The 27312-nt window shown below is 38.3% G+C and overlaps 1 protein-coding gene across 3 annotated transcripts in view; it reads right to left on the bottom strand.

Moving 5' to 3' along the window:
• Nucleotides 1–27312, bottom strand: part of LOC128704849 (ectopic P-granules autophagy protein 5) — a gene marked incomplete at its 5' end in the record, with an annotated part of 208361 nt that overhangs the window by 155835 nt on the left and 25214 nt on the right. For all 3 annotated transcript variants that reach the window (XM_053799996.2, XM_053799997.2, XM_053799998.2), the window contains 3 exon segments: nucleotides 22508–22744; nucleotides 23271–23448; nucleotides 24975–25118. In XM_053799996.2, coding sequence (XP_053655971.2) covers nucleotides 22508–22744; nucleotides 23271–23448; nucleotides 24975–25118 — 559 coding nt within the window.

Below are 27312 nucleotides of genomic sequence, written 5' to 3'. Positions count from 1 at the left end.
CACTACAGACTGATACACTCTTGAAGTTATTCTGTTTCGCTCCATTCTCTCCACATGTCCGAACCACCTCAACAACCCTTCCTCAGCCATCTGGACAACAGTTTTGGTAATCCCGCACCTCCTCCTAACTTCCAAACTACGAATTCTCTGCATTATATTCACACCACACATTGCTCTCAGACATGACATCTCCACTGCCTCCAGCCTTCTCCTCGCTGCAACATTCATCACCCATGCTTCACACCCATATAAGAGCGTTGGTAAAACTATACTCTCATACATTCCTCTCTTTGCCTCCAAGGACAAAGTTCTTTGTCTCCACAGACTCCTAAGTGCACCACTCACCCTTTTCCCCTCATCAATTCTATCATAGACCCATCCGCTGACACATCCACTCCCAGATATCTGAATACATTCACCTCCTCCATACTCTCTCCCTCCAATCTGATATCCAATCTTTCATCACCTAATCTTTTTGTTATCCTCATAACCTTACTCTTTCCTGTATTCACTTTCAATTTTCTTCTTTTGCACACCCTACCAAATTCATCCACCAATCTCTGCAACTTCTCTTCAGAATCTCCCAAGAGCACAGTGTCATCAGCAAAGAGCAACTGTGACAACTCCCACTTTATGTGTGATTCTTTATCTTTTAACTCCACGCCTCTTGCCAAGACCCTCGCATTTACTTCTCTTACAACCCCATCTATAAATATATTAAACAACCACGGTCACATCACACATCCTTGTCTGAGGCCTACTTTTACTGGGAAATAATTTCCCTCTTTCCTACATACTCTAACTTGAGCCTCACTATCCTCGTAAAAACTCTTCACTGCTTTCAGTAACCTACCTCCTACACCATACACCTGCAACATCTGCCACATTGCCCCCCTATCCACCCTGTCATACGCCTTTTCCAAATCCATAAATGCCACAAAGGCCTCTTTAGCCTTATCTAAATAATGTTCACTTATATATTTCACTGTAAACACCTGGTCCACACACCCCCTACCTTTCCTAAAGTCTCCTTGTTCATCTGCTATCCTATTCTCCGTCTTACTCTTAATTCTTTCAATAATAACTCTACCATACACTTTACCAGGTATACTCAACAGACTTATCCCCCTATAATTTTTGCACTCTCTTTTATCCCCTTTGCCTTTATACAAAGGAACTATGCATGCTCTCTGCCAATCCCTAGGTACCTTACCCTCTTCCATACATTTATTAAATAATTGCACCAACCACTCCAAAACTACATCCCCACCTGCTTTTAACATTTCTATCTTTATCCCATCAATCCTGGCTGCCTTACCCCCTTTCATTTTACCTACTGCCTCACGAACTTCCCCCACACTCACAACTGGCTCTTCCTCACTCCTACAAGATGTTGTTCCTCCTTGCCCTATACACGAAATCACAGCTTCCCTATCTTCATCAACATTTAACAATTCCTCAAAATATTCCCTCCATCTTCCCAATACCTCTAACTCTCCATTTAATAACTCTCCTCTCCTATTTTTAACTGACAAATCCATTTGTTCTCTAGGCTTTCTTAACTTGTTAATCTCACTCCAAAACTTTTTCTTATTTTCAACAAAATTTGTTGATAACATCTCACCCACTCTCTCATTTCCTCTCTTTTTACACTTCTTCACCACTCTCTTAACCTCTCTCTTTTTCTCCATATACTCTTCCCTCCTTGCATCACTTCTACTTTGTAAAAACTTCTCATAAGCTAACTTTTTCTCCCTTACTACTCTCTTCACATCATCATTCCACCAATCGCTCCTCTTCCCTCCCGCACCCACTTTCCTGTAACCACAAACTTCTGCTGAACACTCTAACACTACATTTTTAAACCTACCCCATACCTCCTCGACCCCATTGCCTATGCTCTCATTAGCCCATCTATCCTCCAATAGCTGTTTATATCTTACCCTAACTGCCTCCTCTTTTAGTTTATAAACCTTCACCTCTCTCTTCCCTGATGCTTCTATTCTCCTTGTATCCCATCTACCTTTTACTCTCAGTGTAGCTACAACTAGAAAGTGATCTGATATATCTGTGGCCCCTCTATAAACATGTACATCCTGAAGTCTACTCAACAGTCTTTTATCTACCAATACATAATCCAACAAACTACTGTCATTTCGCCCTACATCATATCTTGTATACTTATTTATCCTCTTTTTCTTAAAATATGTATTACCTATAACTAAACCCCTTTCTATACAAAGTTCAATCAAAGGGCTCCCATTATCATTTACACCTGGCACCCCAAACTTACCTACCACACCCTCTCTAAAAGTTTCTCCTACTTTAGCATTCAGATCCCCTACCACAATTACTCTCTCACTTGGTTCAAAAGCTCCTATACATTCACTTAACATCTCCCAAAATCTCTCTCTCTCCTCTGCATTCCTCTCTTCTCTAGGTGCATACACGCTTATTATGACCCACTTCTCGCATCCAACCTTTACTTTAATCCACATAATTCTTGAATTTACACATTCATATTCTCTTTTCTCCTTCCATAACTGATCATTCAACATTACTGCTACCCCTTCCTTTGCTCTAACTCTCTCAGATACTCCATATGTTGTTTTAACCTGCTTACTTTTAGCCCTAGCCATGGTTCCAATGAATAAAAGAAATGCTTCTCGTTATGTAAAGCACCTACACAGTACATTATCCATACATTATTATAAGGTGGCTTTGAAGCCACTGTCGGTTGCCATGAGCTCAGTCTCATGAAGCAGGAGATGCTTTATTATTACGCTAATATCAACACTACAGCTTATTTGCCTAACACAATTGATCTAATATGACGTAAGAAACAATATAAATAACATAAAACATGTTAAATACTCCAGAATGAATAATGTTTGGCATAACACCGAGCAGTTCGACGGAGGTATGAAGAAGATATGGTATACAAATACCATTCTCCTATCCCTGTCTTGGTGGCTTATATTGGAGAAAACGGAGTATAGCACAGGGCTAACTGTGATATACACTCGTAAAGACCATAAACCTGAAACAAAAAAGATATTTTCTCTCTATAGATTATCACACATAGCAGCTTATGTGTAGAGAACCTAGGATAACCCAAAAAAAGTCAACGTGGCTTATTTTTAGTACCTGGCTTGGGTTAGCCATACATATATGATTTTTGGTAAATATTCGATTCCCAGCCATGGTAAAAACATTAGGCGTGTTTCTTTACACCTGTTGTCTATGTTTACCCATCAGTAAATGGGTACCTGGGTGTTAGCCGACTAGTGTGGGTGTTATCCTGGGACACTGACCTAATTTTCTTGAAATACTCTGCATAACAAGCGGCTTTCTATATAGTAGTACGTCACTGATGTCAGCTAGGCCTGCATACCTTGCCACCTCTTAATAATAAAAATAATAATAATAATAATAATAATAAACTATAGGTAGTAGGTTGGTAGACAGCAACCACCCAGGGAAGTACTACCGTCCTGCCAGATGACTGAAACAAAAACCTGTAACTGTTTTGCATGATGGTAGGATTGCTGGTTTCTTTTTCTGTCTCATAAACACGATAGATAACAGGGATATCTTGCTACTCCTACTTACACTTTGGTCACACTTCACAGACACGCACATGCATATATATATATACATACATCTAGGTTTTTCTCCTTTTTCTAAATAGCTCTTGTTCTTTTTTATTTCTTCTATTGTCCATGGGGAAGTGGAAAAGAATCTTTCCTCCGTAAGCCATGCGTGTCGTATGAGGCGACTAAAATGCCGGGAGCAATGGGCTAGTAACCCCTTCTCCTGTATACATTTACTAAAAAAGAGAAGAAGAAAAACTTTATAAAATTGGGATGCTTAAATGTGCGTGGATGTAGTGCGGATGACAAGAAACAGATGATTGCTGATGTTATGAATGAAAAGAAGTTGGATGTCCTGGCTCTAAGCGAAACAAAGCTGAAGGGGGTAGGAGAATTTCAGTGGGGGGAAATAAATGGGATTAAATCTGGAGTATCTGAGAGAGTTAGAGCAAAGGAAGGGGTAGCAGTAATGTTAAATGATCAGTTATGGAAGGAGAAAAGAGAATATGAATGTGTAAATTCAAGAATTATGTGGATTAAAGTAAAGGTTGGATGCGAGAAGTGGGTCATAATAAGCGTGTATGCACCTGGAGAAGAGAGGAATGCAGAGGAGAGAGAGAGATTTTGGGAGATGTTAAGTGAATGTATAGGAGCCTTTGAACCAAGTGAGAGAGTAATTGTGGTAGGGGACCTGAATGCTAAAGTAGGAGAAACTTTTAGAGAGGGTGTGGTAGGTAAGTTTGGGGTGCCAGGTGTAAATGATAATGGGAGCCCTTTGATTGAACTTTGTATAGAAAGGGGTTTAGTTATAGGTAATACATATTTTAAGAAAAAGAGGATAAATAAGTATACACGATATGATGTAGGGCGAAATGACAGTAGTTTGTTGGATTATGTATTGGTAGATAAAAGACTGTTGAGTAGACTTCAGGATGTACATGTTTATAGAGGGGCCACAGATATATCAGATCACTTTCTAGTTGTAGCTACACTGAGAGTAAAAGGTAGATGGGATACAAGGAGAATAGAAGCATCAGGGAAGAGAGAGGTGAAGGTTTATAAACTAAAAGAGGAGGCAGTTAGGGTAAGATATAAACAGCTATTGGAGGATAGATGGGCTAATGAGAGCATAGGCAATGGGGTCGAAGAGGTATGGGGTAGGTTTAAAAATGTAGTGTTAGTGTGTTCAGCAGAAGTTTGTGGTTACAGGAAAGTGGGTGCAGGAGGGAAGAGGAGTGATTGGTGGAATGAAGATGTAAAGAGAGTAGTAAGGGAGAAAAAGTTAGCATATGAGAAGTTTTTACAAAGTAGAAGTGATGCAAGGAGGGAAGAGTATATGGAGAAAAAGAGAGAGGTTAAGAGAGTGGTGAAGCAATGTAAAAAGAGAGCAAATGAGAGAGTGGGTGAGATGTTATCAACAAATTTTGTTGAAAATAAGAAAAAGTTTTGGAGTGAGATTAACAAGTTAAGAAAGCCTAGAGAACAAATGGATTTGTCAGTTAAAAATAGGAGAGGAGAGTTATTAAATGGAGAGTTAGAGGTATTGGGAAGATGGAGGGAATATTTTGAGGAATTGTTAAATGTTGATGAAGATAGGGAAGCTGTGATTTCGTGTATAGGGCAAGGAGGAATAACATCTTGTAGGAGTGAGGAAGAGCCAGTTGTGAGTGTGGGGGAAGTTCGTGAGGCAGTAGGTAAAATGAAAGGGGGTAAGGCAGCCGGGATTGATGGGATAAAGATAGAAATGTTAAAAGCAGGTGGGGATGTAGTTTTGGAGTGGTTGGTGCAATTATTTAATAAATGTATGGAAGAGGGTAAGGTACCTAGGGATTGGCAGAGAGCATGCATAGTTCCTTTGTATAAAGGCAAAGGGGATAAAAGAGAGTGCAAAAATTATAGGGGGATAAGTCTGTTGAGTATACCTGGTAAAGTGTATGGTAGAGTTATAATTGAAAGAATTAAGAGTAAGACGGAGAATAGGATAGCAGATGAACAAGGAGGCTTTAGGAAAGGTAGGGGGTGTGTGGACCAGGTGTTTACAGTGAAACATATAAGTGAACAGTATTTAGATAAGGCTAAAGAGGTCTTTGTGGCATTTATGGATTTGGAAAAGGCATATGACAGGGTGGATAGGGGGGCAATGTGGCAGATGTTACAAGTGTATGGTGTAGGAGGTAGGTTACTGAAAGCAGTGAAGAGTTTTTACGAGGATAGTGAGGCTCAAGTTAGAGTATGTAGGAAAGAGGGAAATTTTTTCCCAGTAAAAGTAGGCCTTAGACAAGGATGTGTGATGTCACCGTGGTTGTTTAATATATTTATAGATGGGGTTGTAAGAGAAGTAAATGCGAGGGTCTTGGCAAGAGGCGTGGAGTTAAAAGATAAAGAATCACACACAAAGTGGGAGTTGTCACAGTTGCTCTTTGCTGATGACACTGTGCTCTTGGGAGATTCTGAAGAGAAGCTGCAGAGATTGGTGGATGAATTTGGTAGGGTGTGCAAAAGAAGAAAATTAAAGGTGAATACAGGAAAGAGTAAGGTTATGAGGATAACAAAAAGATTAGGTGATGAAAGATTGAATATCAGATTGGAGGGAGAGAGTATGGAGGAGGTGAACGTATTCAGATATTTGGGAGTGGACGTGTCAGCGGATGGGTCTATGAAAGATGAGGTGAATCATAGAATTGATGAGGGAAAAAGAGTGAGTGGTGCACTTAGGAGTCTGTGGAGACAAAGAACTTTGTCCTTGGAGGCAAAGAGGGGAATGTATGAGAGTATAGTTTTACCAACGCTCTTATATGGGTGTGAAGCGTGGGTGATGAATGTTGCAGCGAGGAGAAGGCTGGAGGCAGTGGAGATGTCATGTCTGAGGGCAATGTGTGGTGTGAATATAATGCAGAGAATTCGTAGTTTGGAAGTTAGGAGGAGGTGCGGGATTACCAAAACTGTTGTCCAGAGGGCTGAGGAAGGGTTGTTGAGGTGGTTCGGACATGTAGAGAGAATGGAGCGAAACAGAATGACTTCAAGAGTGTATCAGTCTGTAGTGGAAGGAAGGCGGGGTAGGGGTCGGCCTAGGAAGGGTTGGAGGGAGGGGGTAAAGGAGGTTTTGTGTGCGAGGGGCTTGGACTTCCAGCAGGCATGCGTGAGCGTGTTTGATAGGAGTGAATGGAGACAAATGGTTTTTAATACTTGACGTGCTGTTGGAGTGTGAGCAAAGTAACATTTATGAAGGGATTCAGGGAAACCGGCAGGCCGGACTTGAGTCCTGGAGATGGGAAGTACAGTGCCTGCACTCTGAAGGAGGGGTGTTAATGTTGCAGTTTAAAAACTGTAGTGTAAAGCACCCTTCTGGCAAGACAGTGATGGAGCGAATGATGGTGAAAGTTTTTCTTTTTCGGGCCACCCTGCCTTGGTGGGAATCGGCCAGTGTGATAATAAATAAATAATAATAAAAATAATAATAATAATAATAATAATCTTTACTTACTACAACTGCATGTACATGGTATACAGGTCTAGCTGACATCAATGACATACTACTATATAGAAAGCCTCTTGTTATGCTGAGCATTTTGGCCAAATTAGGTCAGTTTTGTCCCATGCTGCAACCCACACTAGTCAACTAAAACCCAGACACCCATTTTAAACTGATGGGTGAACAGGGACAGGGACAGTAGATGTCTTATGGAAACACGTCCCTAATGTTTTCCAGCCATACCGGAGGAGATTCGAACCCCAGGCTCAGTGTGTGAGCCGAGTATGCTAGAGACTGAGCTACAGGACACTTCGACAACCTCTACTAGTGAGAATGGCTGGATTTGAGAGGGACCTGACCTCCCAACGTCTACGTTCTTACCTCTACTAGTGACCTACGTCTCACCTCCTGGCGCTATATAAGGCTCCATCTTATCACTTCAACTCCATATTGTTTCAGACTATGGAACAACACTCTTCTCCAGACTGAGGGACTGACCACCTCAAAACTTCAAGGGTGATGGACTGATTACATCGTCTTAAAGTCTCTTCTGCTTCTATCAACTTTTCTGTACTCGACTGAAGAAGCCTACTGTGTAGGCGAAACGTTTCGAAATAAAGATACCTAACTGTTGCATGTGTGTCTTACCACTGGGGTAGTGAACATATATATACGTTTGGACCGTTTACGGGTTAAAGAATAACTATAGTTTTACATACAGAAAACAATGATAAATGAACATCACACACCTTTATTGAAGACTCTCGTTGGTGTATTGAAGAAGGCAAGGAGGGTAAAGGGAACTGAGGTTATTGTTTGGAAGATGAATCCCCCTCCAAAAGGACTTCAGGGTTACTTCCTTTCTTTGTCTTTTACTGGCACTGGACCCCTGTCACACTAAACATCTGTCCAGAAAGCTCTGTTTCTGGTGTCTCTTGAAGATTTGCTTAAAATGGGGCAAGGTATTGTCACTGAACATAAGAACATAAGAAAGGAGGAACACCGCAGCAGGCCTGTAGGCCCATACTAAGCAGGTCCTTAACAATCCCTCCCACAAACAAAATATTTGCCCAACCCAATTTACAATGCTACCCAATAGGGTTTGCAGCCTATTTCTTAAAGAATAAAAAATCACAACACCGTTACTGGAACAATACACAGATAACCTGCACATAGGAGAATGAAGCTTATGAACAGGTTGCTGATACGGTTTGTATCAGGTTGGTCAGGGTGATATTGTACAACAAAAGTTTGCAACTCATTCCACTTTGCACACATGTCGTTAATCACTGAAGAAGGCACCTTCTCCCCTCTCTCTTCCTCCTCCTCTGAAGCAATTTCCTCAGCTGTGGTCTGTTGCTGTTCCACTTCCCATACATCCTGGCAAGCTCGGCTAAACGTGTTCCACTTTCATATTTTTCTACAATCTCTTTCTTTAATTCTATCGTGTTTCTCACCTTCTTTACCAAAGGGTTGGCACTAGGAACTTTCTTTGGGCTCATGGTGGCTTATTTCGCAGTTGCACTCTAACAGTTAAGCACAAAAAACAATGGACTATTACGAAATGTTTCAGAGGAACACGCGAAGTAATGCTCACTCAACAAGTGACAGAGCCAGACTAAGACACATACACATGCATCCCGGGTGGGCAGATGCATCTGATACATATGATTTCCGGGTGGAAGTACGAAATCCGAAGCCAATTTTTGCCCCAAAAAGTGCTCTAAATCTGAAATGAACAATATTCAGTATGAACAAAATCTGGGGTTCCACTGTACATGCCAAAAGCCCCTTTGTACGCAGAGCATTTTGGGCAAACTTAAAAATTAACTGTAGATTAGGAAGGCAATGGTAGTGGGTTTGTGTCAACCATCTTTGATATTGTTTTAATGTCACCTCTAAACCATTTATAACATTTCTGGTATATTTTTAAATGTTTATACAGTAGAGTACTCTATACTGAAATAAAAAGACTAGAGGAAATCAGCTCTAATATACATTATTTAGGTATAGTGATCAGAGAGCCCATCCTAAGTCCGAGGCATCGGTAAACGAGTACGTCACTAAGTGAGGAGAGGCTGTAATTTTTTTTTATATAAATGACCTCACAAATTACAACCTTATTCAGAGTGCAGGAACTATACTTACCAGCTTTAGAATTCAAGTGTGGCTAACATGTTTCCTTGAATCCCTTCCTGTTACCTTGCTCACACTCCACTATGTAATGAAACTAAAAGAACTTAATTTGATGGAAAACTTACAGAATTATGCTCTCACAAATTTAGTGGTCACAGCGATATTTGCACATTGGCAATTTCACAGATTCCGAGCCCTATTTTCGGCCAATTCCATTGTTCCAGTTGACCAAACTCATAGCTATTTCGCTAGTATCCCTTCTATTCTAATGATCGAGTACAAAAAACTGCCCGATAAAGTGATCAGAAATCGGTAATTAAGCCAATTTCAAACAAAATTAAAAAATTGCCAATTTAAAAATAGGGTCCAGAATAAACAATGTATACATTCCTGACACTAAAACAACATTTCCTCTGTTCATTAGTTATGTCCCCAGGCCTCTCCTACATTATGCTTGCTTTCGATTTTGAATTTTTATTCACACATAGATTTACTATACAGACTACTGCATTACTGTAATAATTGTATAAACAATATCAGCGCATTTGTGAACACCTATTAGACCTACCAGTGTGACGTGAATTGGAAGAGTGATGTAATTTGTTTGTTCTGGAAAGACAGCAAAAACCAAACATTTCTGATACTTTGGGCTCAATTTCAAGCTACTGTCAGTCCTGAAACCAATGAAAAATCATTTCTATTTTCTGTGATATATCTTTAATTCTATCAAATGAGACCAGGAAACCAAGAATACGACCATAAAATGGTCGGGATGGGAAAATTCTAGTTAGGAAAACAAATGTAGGTCAACTGTACACAATCACGAACGAGAATGATCTATCACGATTTCTCAGGGATACTAATCTTACAGAGAATAACTAAACAATGTCCAACCTAAAAGCCTACGTAGTGTAGTGTATGTTTTGCTCCATTATTGTTCAAATTTCATTGTACAATCTCTTAGTAATTAAATAATCAACTACCTCATTTTGTGATTTTACTAGTAAGCGTAAGTCACCCTATGTAATTTTCTTATTTACTATTGTTTGCTTAAACATTAGCTGAATTGATACTTTCTCTGTCCATATTACTACCTCATATTTTTTAAATACTATCAATTGATATTTTTTTTTTTTTTTTTCAACAAGTTGGTTGTCTCCCACTGAGGCAGGGTGACCCAAAAAAGAAAGAAAATCCCCAAAAAGAAAATACTTTCATCATCATTCAACACTTTCACCACACTCACACATTATCACTGCTTTTGCAGAGGTGCTCAGAATACAACAGTTTAGAAGCATATACGTATAAAGATACACAACATATCCCTCCAAACTGCCAATATCCCAAACCCCTCCTTTAAAGTGCAGGCATTGTACTTCCCATTTCCAGGACTCAAGTCCGACTATAAGAAAATAACCGGTTTCCCTGAATCCCTTCACTAAATATTACCCTGCTCACACTCCAACAGATCGTCAGGTCCCAAGTATCATTTGTCTCCATTCACTCCTATCTAACACGCTCATGCACGCTTGCTGGAAGTCCAAGCCCCTCGCCCACAAAACCTCCTTTACCCCCTCTTTCCAACCCTTTCGAGGACGACCCCTACCCCTCTTTCCTTCCCCTATAGATTTATATGCTTTCCATGTCATTCTACTTTGATCCATTCTCTCTAAATGACCAAACCACCTCAACAACCCCTCTTCTGCCCTCTGACTAATGCTTTTATTAACTCCACACCTTCTCCTAATTTCCACACTCCGAATTTTCTGCATAATATTTACACCACACATTGCCCTTAGACAGGACATCTCCACTGCCTCCAACCATCTCCTCGCTGCTGCATTTACCACCCAAGCTTCACATCCATATAAGAGTGTTGGTACTACTATACTTTCATACATTCCATTCTTTGCCTCCATATATAACGTTTTTTGACTCCACATATACCTCAACGCACCACTCACCTTTTTTCCCTCATCAATTCTATGATTAGCCTCATCCTTCATAAATCCATCCGCTGACACGTCAACTCCCAAGTATCTGAAAACATTCACTTCTTCCATACTCCTCCTCCCCAATTTGATATCCAATTTTTCTTTATCTAAATCATTTGATACCCTCATCACCTTACTCTTTTCAATGTTCACTTTCAACTTTCTACCTTTACACACATTCTCAAACTCATCCGCTAACCTTTGCAATTTTTCTTTAGAATCTCCCATAAGCACAGTATCATCAGCAAAAAGTAACTGTGTCAATTCCCATTTTGAATTTGATTCCCCATAATTTAATCCCACCCCTCTCCCGAACACCCTAGCATTTACTTCTTTTACAACCCCATCTATAAATATATTAAACAACCATGGTGACATTACACATCCCTGTCTAAGACCTACTTTTACCGGGAAGTAGTCTCCCTCTCTTCTACACACCCTAACCTGAGCCTCACTATCCTCATAAAAGCTCTTTACAGCATTTAATAACTTACCACCTATTCCATAAACTTGCAACATCTGCCACATTGCTCCTCTATCCACTCTATCATATGCCTTTTCTAAATCCATAAATGCAATAAAAACTTCCCTACCTTTATCTAAATACTGTTCACATATATGCTTCAATGTAAACACTTGATCTACACATCCCCTACCCACTCTGAAGCCTCCTTGCTCATCCGCAATTCTACATTCTGTCTTACCTCTAATTCTTTCAATTATAACTCTACCGTATACTTTTCCTGGTATACTCAGTAAACTTATTCCTCTATAATTTTTACAATCTCTTTTGTCCCCTTTCCCTTTATATAAAGGGACTATACATGCTCTCTGCCAATCCTTAGGTACCTTCCCCTCTTTCATACATTTATTAAACAAAAGTACCAACCACTCCAACACTATATCCCCCCCTGCTTTTAACATTTCTGTCATGATCCCATCAGTTCCAGCTGCTTTACCCCCTTTCATTCTACGTAATGCCTCACGTACCTCCACCACACTTACATTCTGCTCTTCTTCACTCCTAAAAGATGGTATACCTCCCTGGCCAGTGCATGAAATTACCGCCTCCCTTTCTTCCTCAACATTTAAAAGTTCCTCAAAATATTCTCGCCATCTACCTAATACCTCCCTCTCCCCATCTACTAACTCCCCTACTCTGTTTTTAACGGACAAATCCATACTTTCCCTAGGCTTTCTTAACTTGTTTAACTCACTCCAAAATTTTTTCTTATTTTCATTAAAATTTCTTGACAGTGCCTCTCCCACTCTTTCATCTGCTCTCCTTTTGCACTCTCTCACCACTCTTCACCTTTCTTTTACTCTCCATATACTCTGCTCTTCTTATAACACTTCTGCTTTGTAAAAACCTCTCGTAAGCTACCTTTTTCTCTTTTATCACACCCTTTACTTCATCATTCCACCAATCACTCCTCTTTCCTCCTGCCCCCACCCTCCTATAACCACAAACTTCTGCCCCACATTCTAATACTGCATTTTTAAAACTATTCCAACCCTCTTCAACCCCCCCCCCCACTACTCATCTTTGCACTAGCCCACCTTTCTGCCAATAGTCGCTTATATCTCGCCCGAACTTCCTCCTCCCTTAGTTTATACACTTTCACCTCCCTCTTACTTGTTGTTGCCACCTTCCTCTTTTCCCATCTACCTCTTACTCTAACTGTAGCTACAACTAAATAATGATCTGATATATCAGTTGCCCCTCTATAAACATGTACATCCTGTAGCCTACCCATCAACCTTTTATCCACCAATACATAATCTAACAAACTACTTTCATTACGTGCTACATCATACCTTGTATATTTATTTATCCTCTTTTTCATAAAATATGTATTACTTATTACCAAATTTCTTTCTACACATAGCTCAATTAAAGGCTCCCCATTTACATTTACCCCTGGCACCCCAAATTTACCTACTACTCCCTCCATAACATTTTTACCCTCTTTAGCATTGAAATCCCCAACCACCAATACTCTCACACTTGATTCAAAACTCCCCACACATTCACTCAACATTTCCCAGAATCTCTCTCTCTCCTCTACACTTCTCTCTTCTCCAGGTGCATATACGCTTACTATAACCCACTTTTCACATCCAATCTTTATTTTACTCCACATAATCCTTGAATTCCTGCCATAGCTTATCCTTCAACATTATTGCTACTCCTTCTTTAGCTCTAACTCTATTTGAAACCCCTGACCTAATCCCATTTATTCCTCTCCATTGAAACTCTCCCACCCCCTTCAGCTTTGTTTCTTCTCATTCATAACATCCACAATCATCTCTTTCTTATCATTTGCACAACATCCACGGACATTCAGACTTCCCACTTTGACAATTTTCTTCTTCTTATTCTTTTTAGTAATCTTTACAGGAAAAGGGGTTACTAGCCCATTGTTCCCGGCATTTTAGTTCACTTTTACAACACGCATGGCTTACGGAGGAAAGATTCTTATTCCACTTCCCCATGGATATAAAAGGAAAAGTAATAAGACCAAGAACTATTAACATAAAATCAAAGAAAACTCAGATGAGTGTGTATAAATAAACATGTACATGTATGTGTAGTGTGACCTAAGTGTAAGTAGAAGTAGCAAGACGTACCTGTAATCTTGCATATTTATGAGACAGACAAAAGACACCAGCAATCCTACCATCATGTAAAACAATTACAGGCTTTCGTTTTACACTCACTTGGCAGGACGGTAGTACCTCCCTGGGTGGTTGCTGTCTACCAACCTACTACCTAAAATTAATAATTACCATTTTTACTATAATTTCAATTTACTCTCAACATTTTTGACATTGAATAACCATTACTTGTCTAATTACCTTTATCTGTTTTAATACCACATTTACTATCTTAGAGTACTCTTAATTACCTTGTACTGCCAAATAACCTCAAGTATAACTACCAGTGCAATATTGAATGAAATAAACATTACTTTTTCACTTGTTTTGTAATCATTATTACTTACTAAAATTTTATTAAACACCATATTTACTACCAGTCAATTTTACTTTTTTACATTAAACATTATTTTATACTTCCCATAACATTTTGTTGCCAAATTTTCAAGTTTGTATATTCAACTCCAACCTTTATATTATCCTTTGTACCTGTGTACCTGTCTACCATCTTACTATCATATTATAACCAAGACATTACCATTGTTATTTTTTACTATTATTCTTTTGGTACTTTAATTGTGAATTTTATTTTGTCAATTTAAATCTAGTTATACTCTTGATCTTGTTAACAACATATACCAGACTCTAGTGCAATTGCAAGTACCATTTCAATTTGTATTTTTATATTATAAGTTTATATTGTAAGTCCTACTCTAAGATTGTTTTCATATCTTAGTGACTATATTGTGTGTGCAATTAGTGTATATTTCAATTATATTATTGTTCAAGGCCCTTAACTATCTTTTGCTAACTAGTACCAACTACCTCATATATATATATATTTTTTTCTACTTTTTTTTATTCTTTTGCTACCTTAACTTGTATATTTTATCTTGTCAATTTAAATCTAGTTATACTCTAATTCTTGTAAACAACTTATATAACACCTTAGTGCAATTACAACTGAGAGTCTTGTGCCTTTTTTATATCATTAGATTATACTCAGTTGTACTATAGCTCATTCTAGCTCAATACATAGTCAGTACCAAAGTGATTATATTAGACAATAGTGTAATTACTAGTGAGAGCCTGGTGCTATTTTTAATTTGTATTTCTACATTATTAGATTAAACCTAGTTGTACTATTGCTCACTCTAGGTCAATACACAGACTATACCAAAGTCATTACATTAGACCTTAGTGCAATTACAAGTGAGAGTCTTGTGCTATTTTTAATTTGTATTTTTATATTATTAGTTTATACCTAGTTGTACTTTAGCTCATTCCAGCACAACACATAGACAACACCAACTTCATTATGTGTATTAGTGACTATACTCTACATGACCAAAATGCTATAGCTATATACTTGTCCAAACTTCCCACCACTACAGATATCAGTACTAAAACTCAACACACAACTCAGGATATAAATAACCATAATTTAAACCTAGAAGATGATTGATCACGTTGACCCTGATCTAAACCTACATAATCTGACACACAATCAAAACCTATTGGAAAGTAACTGCCTTTACTACACAGCATCACAAGCCAGCACTATCCTAAACAATGATAAAAGTCTATCAGTACTTAACTACAACATCAGGTCCTTAAGCAAACACTATGATGACCTCCTGGCACTCCTTGAATCACTAAAGACACCCTTCTCCTGCATTATTCTTACCGAGACCTGGCTAAAACAGGACACAATGGATATCTACCCTCTACCAGGATACACAGCAATCCACAACTGCAGACCATACCAAGTTGGGGGTGGTATTGCAATCTGTTACTCTAACCAATTATCTTGTATCAGCACCAATTGCTTTAGTGATGAATATGGAGAATACGTACATTTTTGCTAATTTTACTGTAAAACACCTAAAGACGCCTATAACAATCGGTGCCATTTACCGGATACCCCACACTAACATCCCAAACTTCAGTGAGAAATTAAAGGCACTAATAACAAACAGACAAATGAATAAGCACCACCTTCTCTTAGCTGGAGACTTCAACATCAACCTTGGCCTACTAGATGATCAGCCTGTAACTGATTTCATCAACAATATGAACAACACACTTCTCATACCAACAATAACTAAACCAACCAGGCTCACTGAAACAAGTGCAACCATAATAGACCACATATGGACCAATATACTAGCCCCCCTTAAATCAGGGATAATCACAGATAGCACTACAGACCACTACCCTACCTTCCTCTTGACAAACATTAGTAAACCACCACTTGAACACAACAAAGTCTCATTTAGACTCCATGATGAGGCCTCAATAAGGAAGTTCACAGCTGACCTAGAGACTGTTGACTGGCCTACAGAATTCTCCAAGGCCAATGGTATTGACGACTGGACAGACATTTTTCTTAACAAACTACTTAGACTATACAACAAACATTGTCCTATAAAAACGAAACAGATCACAAACAAACGGCTTGGTTGCCCATGGCTAACCAGCACCATTCTGAAATCCATTGATAAGAAACACCAATATGAAAAGCAATATAGACAGGGCTTAATACACAAAGATATTCTTAAACACTATTCATCAGTCCTCACCAAAGTAATAAAGAAAGCCAAACAACTATACTACTCCAGTAGATTCACTGACACAAGAGGAGATATAAAAAATACCTGGAAAACACTCTCTCAGATTCTAGGGACCCACAAACTGAAAAAAAAACAAGAATATTGTCCTAACTAAACCTAATGAAACACCACTGCAACCCACCGACACAGCTAACAAGATAAACGACTTCTTCTCAACCATAGGTTCTAATCTCGCCAATAAAATCCCATGTACCAATGCCCATGCCGGGGACTACCTAGATGGGAATTTCCCAAATTCCTTCTATCTTGCTCCAACTGAGCCCACGGAAGTCACCGAGATTATAAAGTCACTTAAAAATAACTCAGGGAATCTGTCTCATGTCCCACCATTATTGTACAAGAGAGTGGCCCATGTCCTCTCGCATACTATCTCATTGCTTTTTAACAAGTCACTAGAAGCTAGCACCTTCCCGAAACTACTCAAGACGGCAAGGGTTACACCAATACATAAAGGTGGTGACCCTACAGATTTAAACAACTATAGGCCAATATCAAACTTACCATTGCTATCCAAAATCTTTGAGAAACTCGTGCACAGGAGACTATATTCATTTATAACGTCACAAAACATACTCAACCCCTGCCAATTTGGATTCAGGAAAAATAAAAGCACTAACGATGCAATTATAAAAATGCTAGATCTGCTTTACACAGCATTGGAAAATAAGGAATATCCACTAGGAATTTTTATTGACCTAAGAAAAGCTTTTGACACGGTAGACCACGGCATCCTACTCCACAAACTTGACCATTATGGTATAAGAGGCCATGCACTTGCATATTTCAAATCTTACCTTACTAATAGGTATCAGTATGTCACCATTAAAGACACAGCATCAACAACACAGCCACTTGATACTGGAGTTCCGCAGGGAAGTGTCCTTGGTCCCCTGCTCTTCCTCATATACATCAATGATCTTCCAAACGTATCTCGACACCTGAACCCCATTCTCTTTGCTGACGACACGACTTATGTCATCTCTCACCCTAATCTTGCAACCCTCAACACCATTGTTAATGAGGAGCTGATCAAAATATCGACTTGGATGACAGCCAATAAACTTACGCTTAACGTTGACAAAACCTACTACATTATGTTTGGTAGCAGAGCAGGAGATGCGCAAATTTACATTAAGATCGACAACACTCTAATTACCAGGCATAATGAGGGCAAATTCCTAGGCCTATACCTCGACAACAACCTGAACTTCAGCACCCATATCCAACACATAACCAAAAAAGTATCCAAAACGGTTGGGATCCTCTCCAAGATACGATACTACGTGCCGCAAACTGCCCTTCTCACACTATACCACTCACTTATATATCCATACCTCACCTATGCTATCTGTGCTTGGGGTTCAACTGCAGCATCACACCTAAAGCCAATAATAACCCAACAAAAAGCCGCAGTAAGAATAATCACTAAATCCCATCCCTGGCAACACACCCCCCCACTCTTCATAGATCTAAACTTACTCCCTGTTCAGTACATCCACACTTACTACTGTGCAATCTACATCTACAGGACCTTAAATTCCAATATTAACCTTGACCTAAAATGCTTTCTTGATAGTTGTGACAGAACCCACAGGCACAACACCAGACACAAACATCTCTATGACATTCCCCGTGTCCGACTAAACCTTTACAAAAATTCAATGTATGTCAAAGGCCCTAAAATCTGGAACACCCTACCTGAAAATTCCAAAACTGCAGACACATTCATCACCTTCAAAACTACCATCAGAAAACATCTTATCTCCCTGATACACCCTGTCAACTAATAATACGAATACCACCTGGTGGTTCACACTTACACTCACTCACCCATTTGACCATAAACAGAAATATCAATCTCACTCTCAAAATAATGAATCTTAACTAGTCAAAAGTTGGCCTGTGATACTCCAATACTGAAACTATGTATAGTGCCAAAACAAAACCATTCACATTGCTAAACTCACAACTAGTATTTAGTCACTTAGCCATAATACCAACTTATCTCATAATTCTGTAACATTTTAAACCTAAGATTTAATATAAGTCTGCCCGAAATGCCTAGCCATGCTAGGTGGTACAGGGACCCTAATGGAAATAAGTCTGTCTGACTTTTTTTGGTTATCCTAGGTTCTCCAAACATATGCTGCTATGTATGATAATCTTTGTAACTTTATTTGTGTATACCTAAATACACTTATGATGCCACATGTGCTTGAATAAGTTCATTCAGGTGTACACAAATACAGTTACCTAGATTATCATACATTGCAGCATATGTATAAAATCCTAGGATAACCCAGAAAAGTCAAGTTGAATTATTTCCATAGGGATCCTTGTATCTGTACCATATGGTACCCTGCACCATATGATACCCTGCACCATATAGTACCCTGCACCATATGGTACCCTGCACCATATGGTATCCTGCACCATATGGTATCCTGTACCATATGGTACCCTATACCATATAGTGCAATGTACCATATGGTACCCTGTAACATATGATACCATGTACCATATGGTCAGTAGGTGTTGATGCCACCAGCCACCAGCTAGCTAGCGACTGTGCAGTTTCCAAGACAAAGCTCTTTGTCATCCACCTCAAGTAACATGTCGAGCGGCTGTACATTTGTAAATATATAATAGAACATTACTAATATACAACATTTTTGCATATTTTTGTTGTAAACAATTATTGTAAACGAAATAATGACGAAAATATTAGTGTGTTCATTGTGTTGAATACAACAGTACCATAAAGTACCATATGGTACAATGTACCATATGGTACAATGAACCATATGGTATCATAGTAACATATGGTACAATGTACCATATGGTACATTGCACCATATGGTACCATAAGGTACCACTGCACCATATGGTACCATTGTATCATATAGTACCACTGTACCAAATGGTGCCATTGTACCATATACTACCATATGGTAGCATTGTATATGGTGCCATTGTACCATATTGTACCATATGGTACCACTGTACCATATGGTATCACTGCACCCTATGGCACCATTGTACCATGTGGTACTATATGGTACCGTTGTATTCAACACAATAACCGCACTAATATTTTCATCCTTTTGTTTAACCCTTTCAGGGTCCAAGGCCCAAATCTGGAGTCACGCACCAGTGTCCAAGAATTTTCAAAAAAAAAAAATTTGTTATTTTTTCTTATGAAATCGTAGAGAATCTTTTTGTGAAGGTAATAAAACAAAAAGTACGAAATTTGGTGGAAAATTGACGAAATTATGCTCTCGCGAATTTTGATGTCTCAGCGATATTTACGAATCGGCGATTTTGCCGACTTTGACTCCCATTTTAGGCCAATTACATTATTCCAATCAACCAAATTCTTAGCTATTTCACTAGTATTACTTCTATTCTATCGATTGAGCACAAGAAATCGCCAAGTCAACTGTTTCAACTACAAAATAAAGTGATCGGAAATTGTTAATTTGGCCAATTTAACACAAAGTTCAAAATATTCCAATTTCAAAATAGGGTCCAGAATGAACAATGAAGGCATTCCTGGCACTAAACTAACATTTCCTCTGTTCATTAGTTATGTTTTGAGGCTTTACAAATAAATTCCATTTTGATTTTTTATTCACATAATGAATTTTTATTCACACCAAAAAATAGAAGATTTACTGTTATGCAATATTGTAATAATTGTATAAATATCATCACCATATTTGTGAATGTATATTAGACCCACCAGCTGACGTGTATTAGATGTGTGAGGTCGTTTGTTTACTCTTGAATATCGGCAAAAATTTAACATTTCTGCTACTTTGAGCTCAGTTTCAAGCCATTTCCAGTGCTAAAACCAATCAAAATCATCTCTATTTCTGTAATATGTCTTCCATTCTATCAAATGAGACCAAGAAATCGCAAATACAACTATAAAAAACATACGAAAAAACACTGCAAAGTTGCTGTTTTAATCGAAAAATCATGATTTCATTTTTTTTTCTCATTATACACAGTGTGCTGCAGGATCTATTTTATGTGGTGCACACATACCACATAGATGTATTCTCTCATATCTAGGCCCAAATGTACCACTCACAGTTTATCAGAGTGAGCTGAGCTTATGGCGTAGATCTACGGTTTGGACCCTGAACGTAAAGCCGTAGATCTACGGGACGGACCCTGAAAGGGTTAAAATAAACTTGTAAACAAGTTTTGTAAGCAATATAATGATAAACAAATTAGTGCAGGTATTGTGTTGAATACAATAATTGTACACTTATACAATATACATTATACTGGTCTCACAGGCCACAAATGTTACTAGAAAAAGAAAAAAATTAGAAAAAAGAAAAAAGTATAAAAAAACATAAAATAAAAAAAATGCAATTTTGCGGAAGCTGCTGATGTTGCCGCCACCCGGTCATTTTGGGTCAACTTCCCACTGCTGTATCTCAGTAAGTACTGATCAGTAAATTTTTTTTTGGTTTTATTACCTTCACAAAAATATTATCTTTAATTCTGTAAGAAAAACTATTTTTCTTTTTTTTTTTTTTTCAAAATTTCTTGGACACTGGTGCACCCCTTCAGATTTTGGTCTTGGACCCTGAAAAGGTTAAACCAAAAACATGGTAGCAGTTTTTTTTTCCATTATTCACTGCATGCTCCAGGATTTCTTTTATATGGTGCACACTTACCACAGAGACCCAATCTCTCATATTTAGGCCCAAATTTACCACTCACAACTTATCTGGAAGAGCTGAGTTCATCACGTAGAACAACAGAACCAATCTGGGCATCAAAGCTGTAGTACAACAGGACCCATCACAAAAGGGTTAATAGTTAACTTGAAGACGAATTAGACACATGTACAACACCTGGGTATCTTTTAACACTTTGACTGTCGCAACCCCAAATCCTGACGTGTCTCCTGGTGTCGAAATTTTTTTGGAAAAAAAAAAAAAAAAAAAATATTATTTTTTCTTATGAAAGGATAGGGAATCTTTTCCCTATGGTAATGACACTGAAAGAACAAAATTTGATGGAAAACTGATGGAATTACGCTCTCGTGAAGTTAGCGACCTCGGCAATATTTACAAATAGGCGATTTCGCCCACTTTGAGCCCTATTTTCGGCTAATTCCATTTTTCCAGTCAACCAAACTCATAGCTATTTCTTTAGAATTCCATTTGTTCTATCGAATGAGTACAAGAAACTGCCCATTTACCGATTTCAACTACCCAATAACGTGGTCAGAAATTTGCAATTTGGCCAATTTCACGCAAATTAAAAAATATGCCAATTTCAAAATAGGGTTCAGAATGAACAATGCAGACATTCCTGGCTCTAAAATAACATTTTCTTTGTTCATCAGTCATGTCTCCAGGCCACTCTGATATTACTCTTGCTTTCTATTTTGAATTTTTATTCAAACAAAAAATAGAAGATTCATTGTTATGCAGACTACTGCAATATTGTAATAATTGTATAAATAATGTCAACCCATTCATGACTGCATATTAGAATGACTAGTTGGACATTCATTGGACACTGACATCATTTGTTTACTTTTGAATATCAGCAAAAATCAAACATTTCCACTACTTTGAGCTCCATTTCAAGGTTCTTTTCACAGTAAAACTAATCAAAATCACCTCTATTTCTATAATATCTTTTCCATTCTATCAAATGAGACCAGGAAAACAAGAATACAACCATAAATACTATACAAAAATACACTGCAAAGTTGGTGTTTTAATCTAAAAACTTTTTTTTCTCACTGCACTGCGTGCTGCAGGATTTTTTTTATATGGTGCACACTGACCACACAGACCCATTCTCTCACATGTGGGCCTACCAGCTTTCTCCTGCTTGATTTGAAGCCGCTAGAATTTTTGAGTATATATACGTCAAACACGGTGGCTCATAAGAGTCAAAGAGTTAAGATACCCAGATGTTGCATGTATCTAATTCTTCGTCTTGTCGGTATTGTATACCATACATTCACAAAAGTTAACTTCATACCTTCAGTGCTTGTTCAAGAGTGGTTGACTTGTTGGTAAACAGTTCCAGTAGTAGGTTCTTCCAGAGCCCTGAGGATACTTCTTGCTGTGTCTCTAGTGTGAGGACGGCAACTGTAAACCATGGGAACTGTGGGGCAGAAGCACGCACAAGCAGGGAATTTGGTGCTGTAGTCCCGGCAGTTAGCCAAGACAACAAGCCTATCACACCTCCCCCAGCGCTATGCTGATACTCAGAGTTCTGAAATACATATTTTCAATTAGTAGTCCTATCACTGAGAACATTTTGAAAATGTCACATGGAGTGATGAACAAATAAATAGCAAACTAATTTCTGAAAAGAGGTCTAGGAGTGAATGATGGTGAAAGTTTTTCTTTTTCGGGCCACCCTGCCTTGGTGGGAATCGGCCAGTGTGATAATAATAATAGGTCTAGAATAACTACTTTCTATAAAAAATTTTTTCTCTTATTACATTTAGTACTTTATACAGGAGAAGGGCTTACTAGTCCCTTGCTCCCAGCATTTTAGTCACCTCTTACAACACGCATGATTTAAGGAGGAAGTATTCTTAACGCAGTAATATTACTGCATGCATCACTAAGTGCCAGTGTGTCATGCGAAGGTAGGATGACCAAAAAAAAAGAAACACTTTTGCCACCAATGTCTTGCCAGAGGGGTACTGATACTATAGTTCAAAACTGTGGGTCATACAACAATGCTTTCATCCGATCAGAAGAGTAAAAAAAACATGAAATAAAATAGTTACTTTCATGACGTCTGAGAATGCTCTCAAAACTTCTTGCCAGCAAGGAGAGTGAGTAAAGGCTTGGTGACAGATGGTGTCCTGTAAGAAGAGCACTGCATTGTCATGAACCCACTCTGGCACACACACAAGAAGCTGCAGCCAAAACTTAACTGCCAGAGCACCAGATGTGAGATTGTACCTGGGAATGTAATGTCAATTTAACACTATTAAAATCTATTTAACCAGAGTAAGAATCATATAAGAACACTTTTTTATTGCATATTTTGACATTAAGAGTGATTTAACCCTTTCACTGTCGGTCCCGTAATATTACGGCTTTGAAGCCAGTGTCGGACTCATAATACTATTCAAAAATTTTAGCGGCTTCCAATCTTGCAGGAGAAAGATGGTAGGCCTACATATTAAAGAATGGGTCTGAGTGGTCAGTGTGCGCAGTATAAAAAAAATTCCTGCAGCACGCAATGCACGAGAAAAAAAAAACGAGATCAAGTTTTTGGTTTAAAACATTCATTTTATGGTGTATTTTCGTATGGTATTTACGGATACATTCTTGTTTTCTTGGTCTCATTTGATAGAATGGGAGATACATTACAGAAACAGAGATGATTTGAATGGTTTACAGACCAAAAGTACCTTGAAAGTGAGCTCAAAGAAACGGAAATGTTCGATTTTTGATGATGTTCAACAGTAAACAAATCATGTCACGCATCCAATACGCATCAACTGGTGGGTCTAATGTGCTTTCATAAATGTGCTGACATTATTCATACCATTTTTTACGATAATGCAGTAGTTTGCATAACAGTAAATCTTCTATTTTTTTTGTGTGAATATAAATTCAAAATGGAAAGCAAGTGCAATATGAGAGGAGCCTGGAGACATGACTAATGAACAGAGAAAGTGTTATTTTAGTGCCAGGAATGTTTGCATTGTTTATTCTGGACCCTATTTTGAAACTGGCCTTTCTTGAATTTTGTATGAAATTGGCCAAATTACCAATTTCTGATCACTTTATTGGGTAGTTGAAATAGGTAAATGGGTAGTTTCTTGCACTCAATCAATAGAACAAAAGGAGTGCTAGTGAAATAGCTATGAATATAGCCAACTGGAAGAATGGAAATGGCCCAAAATAGGGCTAAAAGTAGGCAAAATCACCGATGCGTAAATATCTGAGACCACTAACTTTAGGAGAGCATAATGCCACAAGTCTTCCATCAAATTTTGTACCTTTGGTTTCATTATCATCAGGAAAAGATTAGCTATCATTTCATAATTTTTTTTTTTTTTTTTTAAATTATTAAACAACGAGAGCAAGTTTGGGAGAAGGGATCTCGAAGTGAAAGGGTTTTAAAGACTTCTCCAAGTACCTTTTCTCATTATCACTATCGTGCAATGAAGAATAAAGCTCACAATATTGTGACCAGAACAATTCACAGCTAACCTACAATTCAGAGAAGAAACACTAGATACTGTTTCAAAATGTCTAAGACAGATCAAAACATTATATACAAGTTTCCTCTAAGGACTGTGAGTGTTTCAAATTGTAGCTCAAAATAAAAGATGCCACAAATTCTTCAGATGGAAATTACTAGAATAAGGCATTCCAAGAAAAATTATAGCATTTGTTCTTTATGTACAAAGACATCCCAAAATTTTTCATGGCTTATTCAGTAATACATACAAACAAAAATAATGGAAGCATACCTAGTGTAGTTACATATGTGATATACTATCATGGCAGCAAATGAACTGAGAATCTTGCCAGGGAAGGTGGAGGCAACAAGACTCTTTGCCATAGTAATGTATGTCTGGTCTGCTGTCAAACACTTCTGTATGGCAAACATTAACCTGGACAAAATAAATTGATATTAGTCAGAAGTTTAAAGATCAGAAAAATGGCACTACACAGTTGAACACTGTAATCTAATGTGAAATCTGTAGTTATGGATTTCACATGCTCGATTTATTTTAAGGTCTTTTTGCTATATCTTTTTAAATACTGCTAAAATCTGCTTAGCACTTACATGCATCAGGACGAATGAGAATATGTTTTATGAAATCTAAATATTAGTTGTCAATTTAGAGACAGTGTGCCAAGCAAAAAACTGACAAAGGGAACCAAGAAAAAAATGTGAATAATCAAGGTTAACTACGACGTGACTTTCATTAAAAACATTGAACTAATCGAATCACTTGAATTACAAAGCTGTCTGTCTGGCGCTCAGCAGACGGAGGATCGAGCCTCTATTACGTCTTGCGCTGAATGACCCACATGGGTCTAGCGCTTAACATGAATTAAATAATAAATAAATCTGGGGATCAAGTGCATACTGTATTACACAAGCATATTCTAAACAGAAAGAGGCCTAATATGCTGAATTTCCAGTGAATATTAATCAGGAATGGAATATGAAAGGAAGAAAAATATAGACATTTTTTTTTTATTAACACATGGGCCGATTCTCACCAAGGCAGGGTGGCCCGAAAAAGAAAAGCTTTTATCATCATTCACTCCATCACTGTCTTCCCAGAGGGGTGCTTTACACTACAGTTATAAAACTGCAACATTCAGAGTGCAGACACTGTACTTCCCATCTCCAGGACTCACGTCTGGCCTGCTGGTTTCCCTGAATCCCTTCATAAATGTTACTTTGCTTACACTCCAACAGCACATCAAATATTAAAAATCATTTGTCTCCATTCACTCCTATCAAATATGCTCACACATGCTTGCACACAAAACCTCCTCGTAAAAACTCTTCAGTGCTTTCAGTAACCTACCTCCTATACCATACACTTACAACATCTGACACATTGCTCTCCTATCCACCCTGTCATATGCCTTTTCCAAATCCATAAATGCCACAAAAACCACTTTACCCTTATCTAAATACTGTTCACCTATATGTTTCACTGTAAACACTTGGTCTACACACCCCCTACCCTTCCTAAAGCCTCCTTGTTCATCTGCTATCCTACTCTCCGTCTTACTCTTAATTTTTTCAATAGTAACACTACCATACACTTTACCAGGTATACTTAACAGACTTATTCCCCTATAATTTTTGCACTCTCTTTTATCCCCTTTGCCTTTATATAAAGGAACTATGCATGCTCTCTGCCAATCCCCTAGGTACCTTACCCACTTCCATATATTCATTAAATAATAGCACCAACCACTCCAAAACTATATCCCCACCTGCTTTTAACATTTCTATCTTTATCCCATCAATCCCAGCTGCCTTACCCCCTTTCAGTCTACCCACTGCCTCAAGAACTTCCCCCACACTCACAACTGGCTCTTCCTCATTCCTACAAGACGTTATTCCTCCTTGCCCTATACACGAAATCACAGCTTCCCTATCTTCATCAACATTTAACAATTCCTCAAAATATTCCCTCCATCTTCTCGATACCTCCAAGTCTCCATTTAATAATTCTCCTCTCCTATTTTTAATTGTCAAATCGATTTGTTCCCTAGGCTTCCTCAACTTATTAATCTCACTCCAAAACTTTTTCTTATTTTCAACAAAATTTGTTGATAACATCTCACCCACTCTCTCATCTGCTCTCTTTTTGCATTGCTTCCATAAATGCAATAAAAACTTCCCTACCTTTATCTAAATACTGTTCACATATATGCTTCAATGTAAACACTTGATCTACACATCCCTACCCACTCTGAAACCTCCTTGCTCATCCGCAATCCTACATTCTGTCTTACCTCTAATTCTTTCAATTATAACCCTACTGTACAGTTTTCCTGGTATACTCAGTAAACTTATTCCTCTATAATTTTTACAGTCTCTTTTGTCCCCTTTCCCTTTATATAAAGGGACTATACATGCTCTCCGCCAATCCCTAGGTACCTTCCCCTCTTTCATACATTTATTAAACAAAAGTACCAACCAGGTGGCCCAGTGGCCTGGTGGCTAAAGCTCCCGCTTCACACACGGAGGGCCCGGGTTCGATTCCCGGCGGGTGGAAACATTTCGACACGTTTCCTTACACCTGTTGTCCTGTTCACCTAGCAGCAAATAGG

The sequence above is a fragment of the Cherax quadricarinatus genome, chromosome 91 (genome assembly GCF_038502225.1).
Source record: "Cherax quadricarinatus isolate ZL_2023a chromosome 91, ASM3850222v1, whole genome shotgun sequence".
Classification (NCBI taxonomy): Eukaryota; Metazoa; Arthropoda; class Malacostraca; order Decapoda; family Parastacidae; genus Cherax; species Cherax quadricarinatus.
The sequence above is the reverse complement of the archived record's forward strand: the minus strand, read 5'-3'. Positions and strand labels throughout refer to the sequence as shown.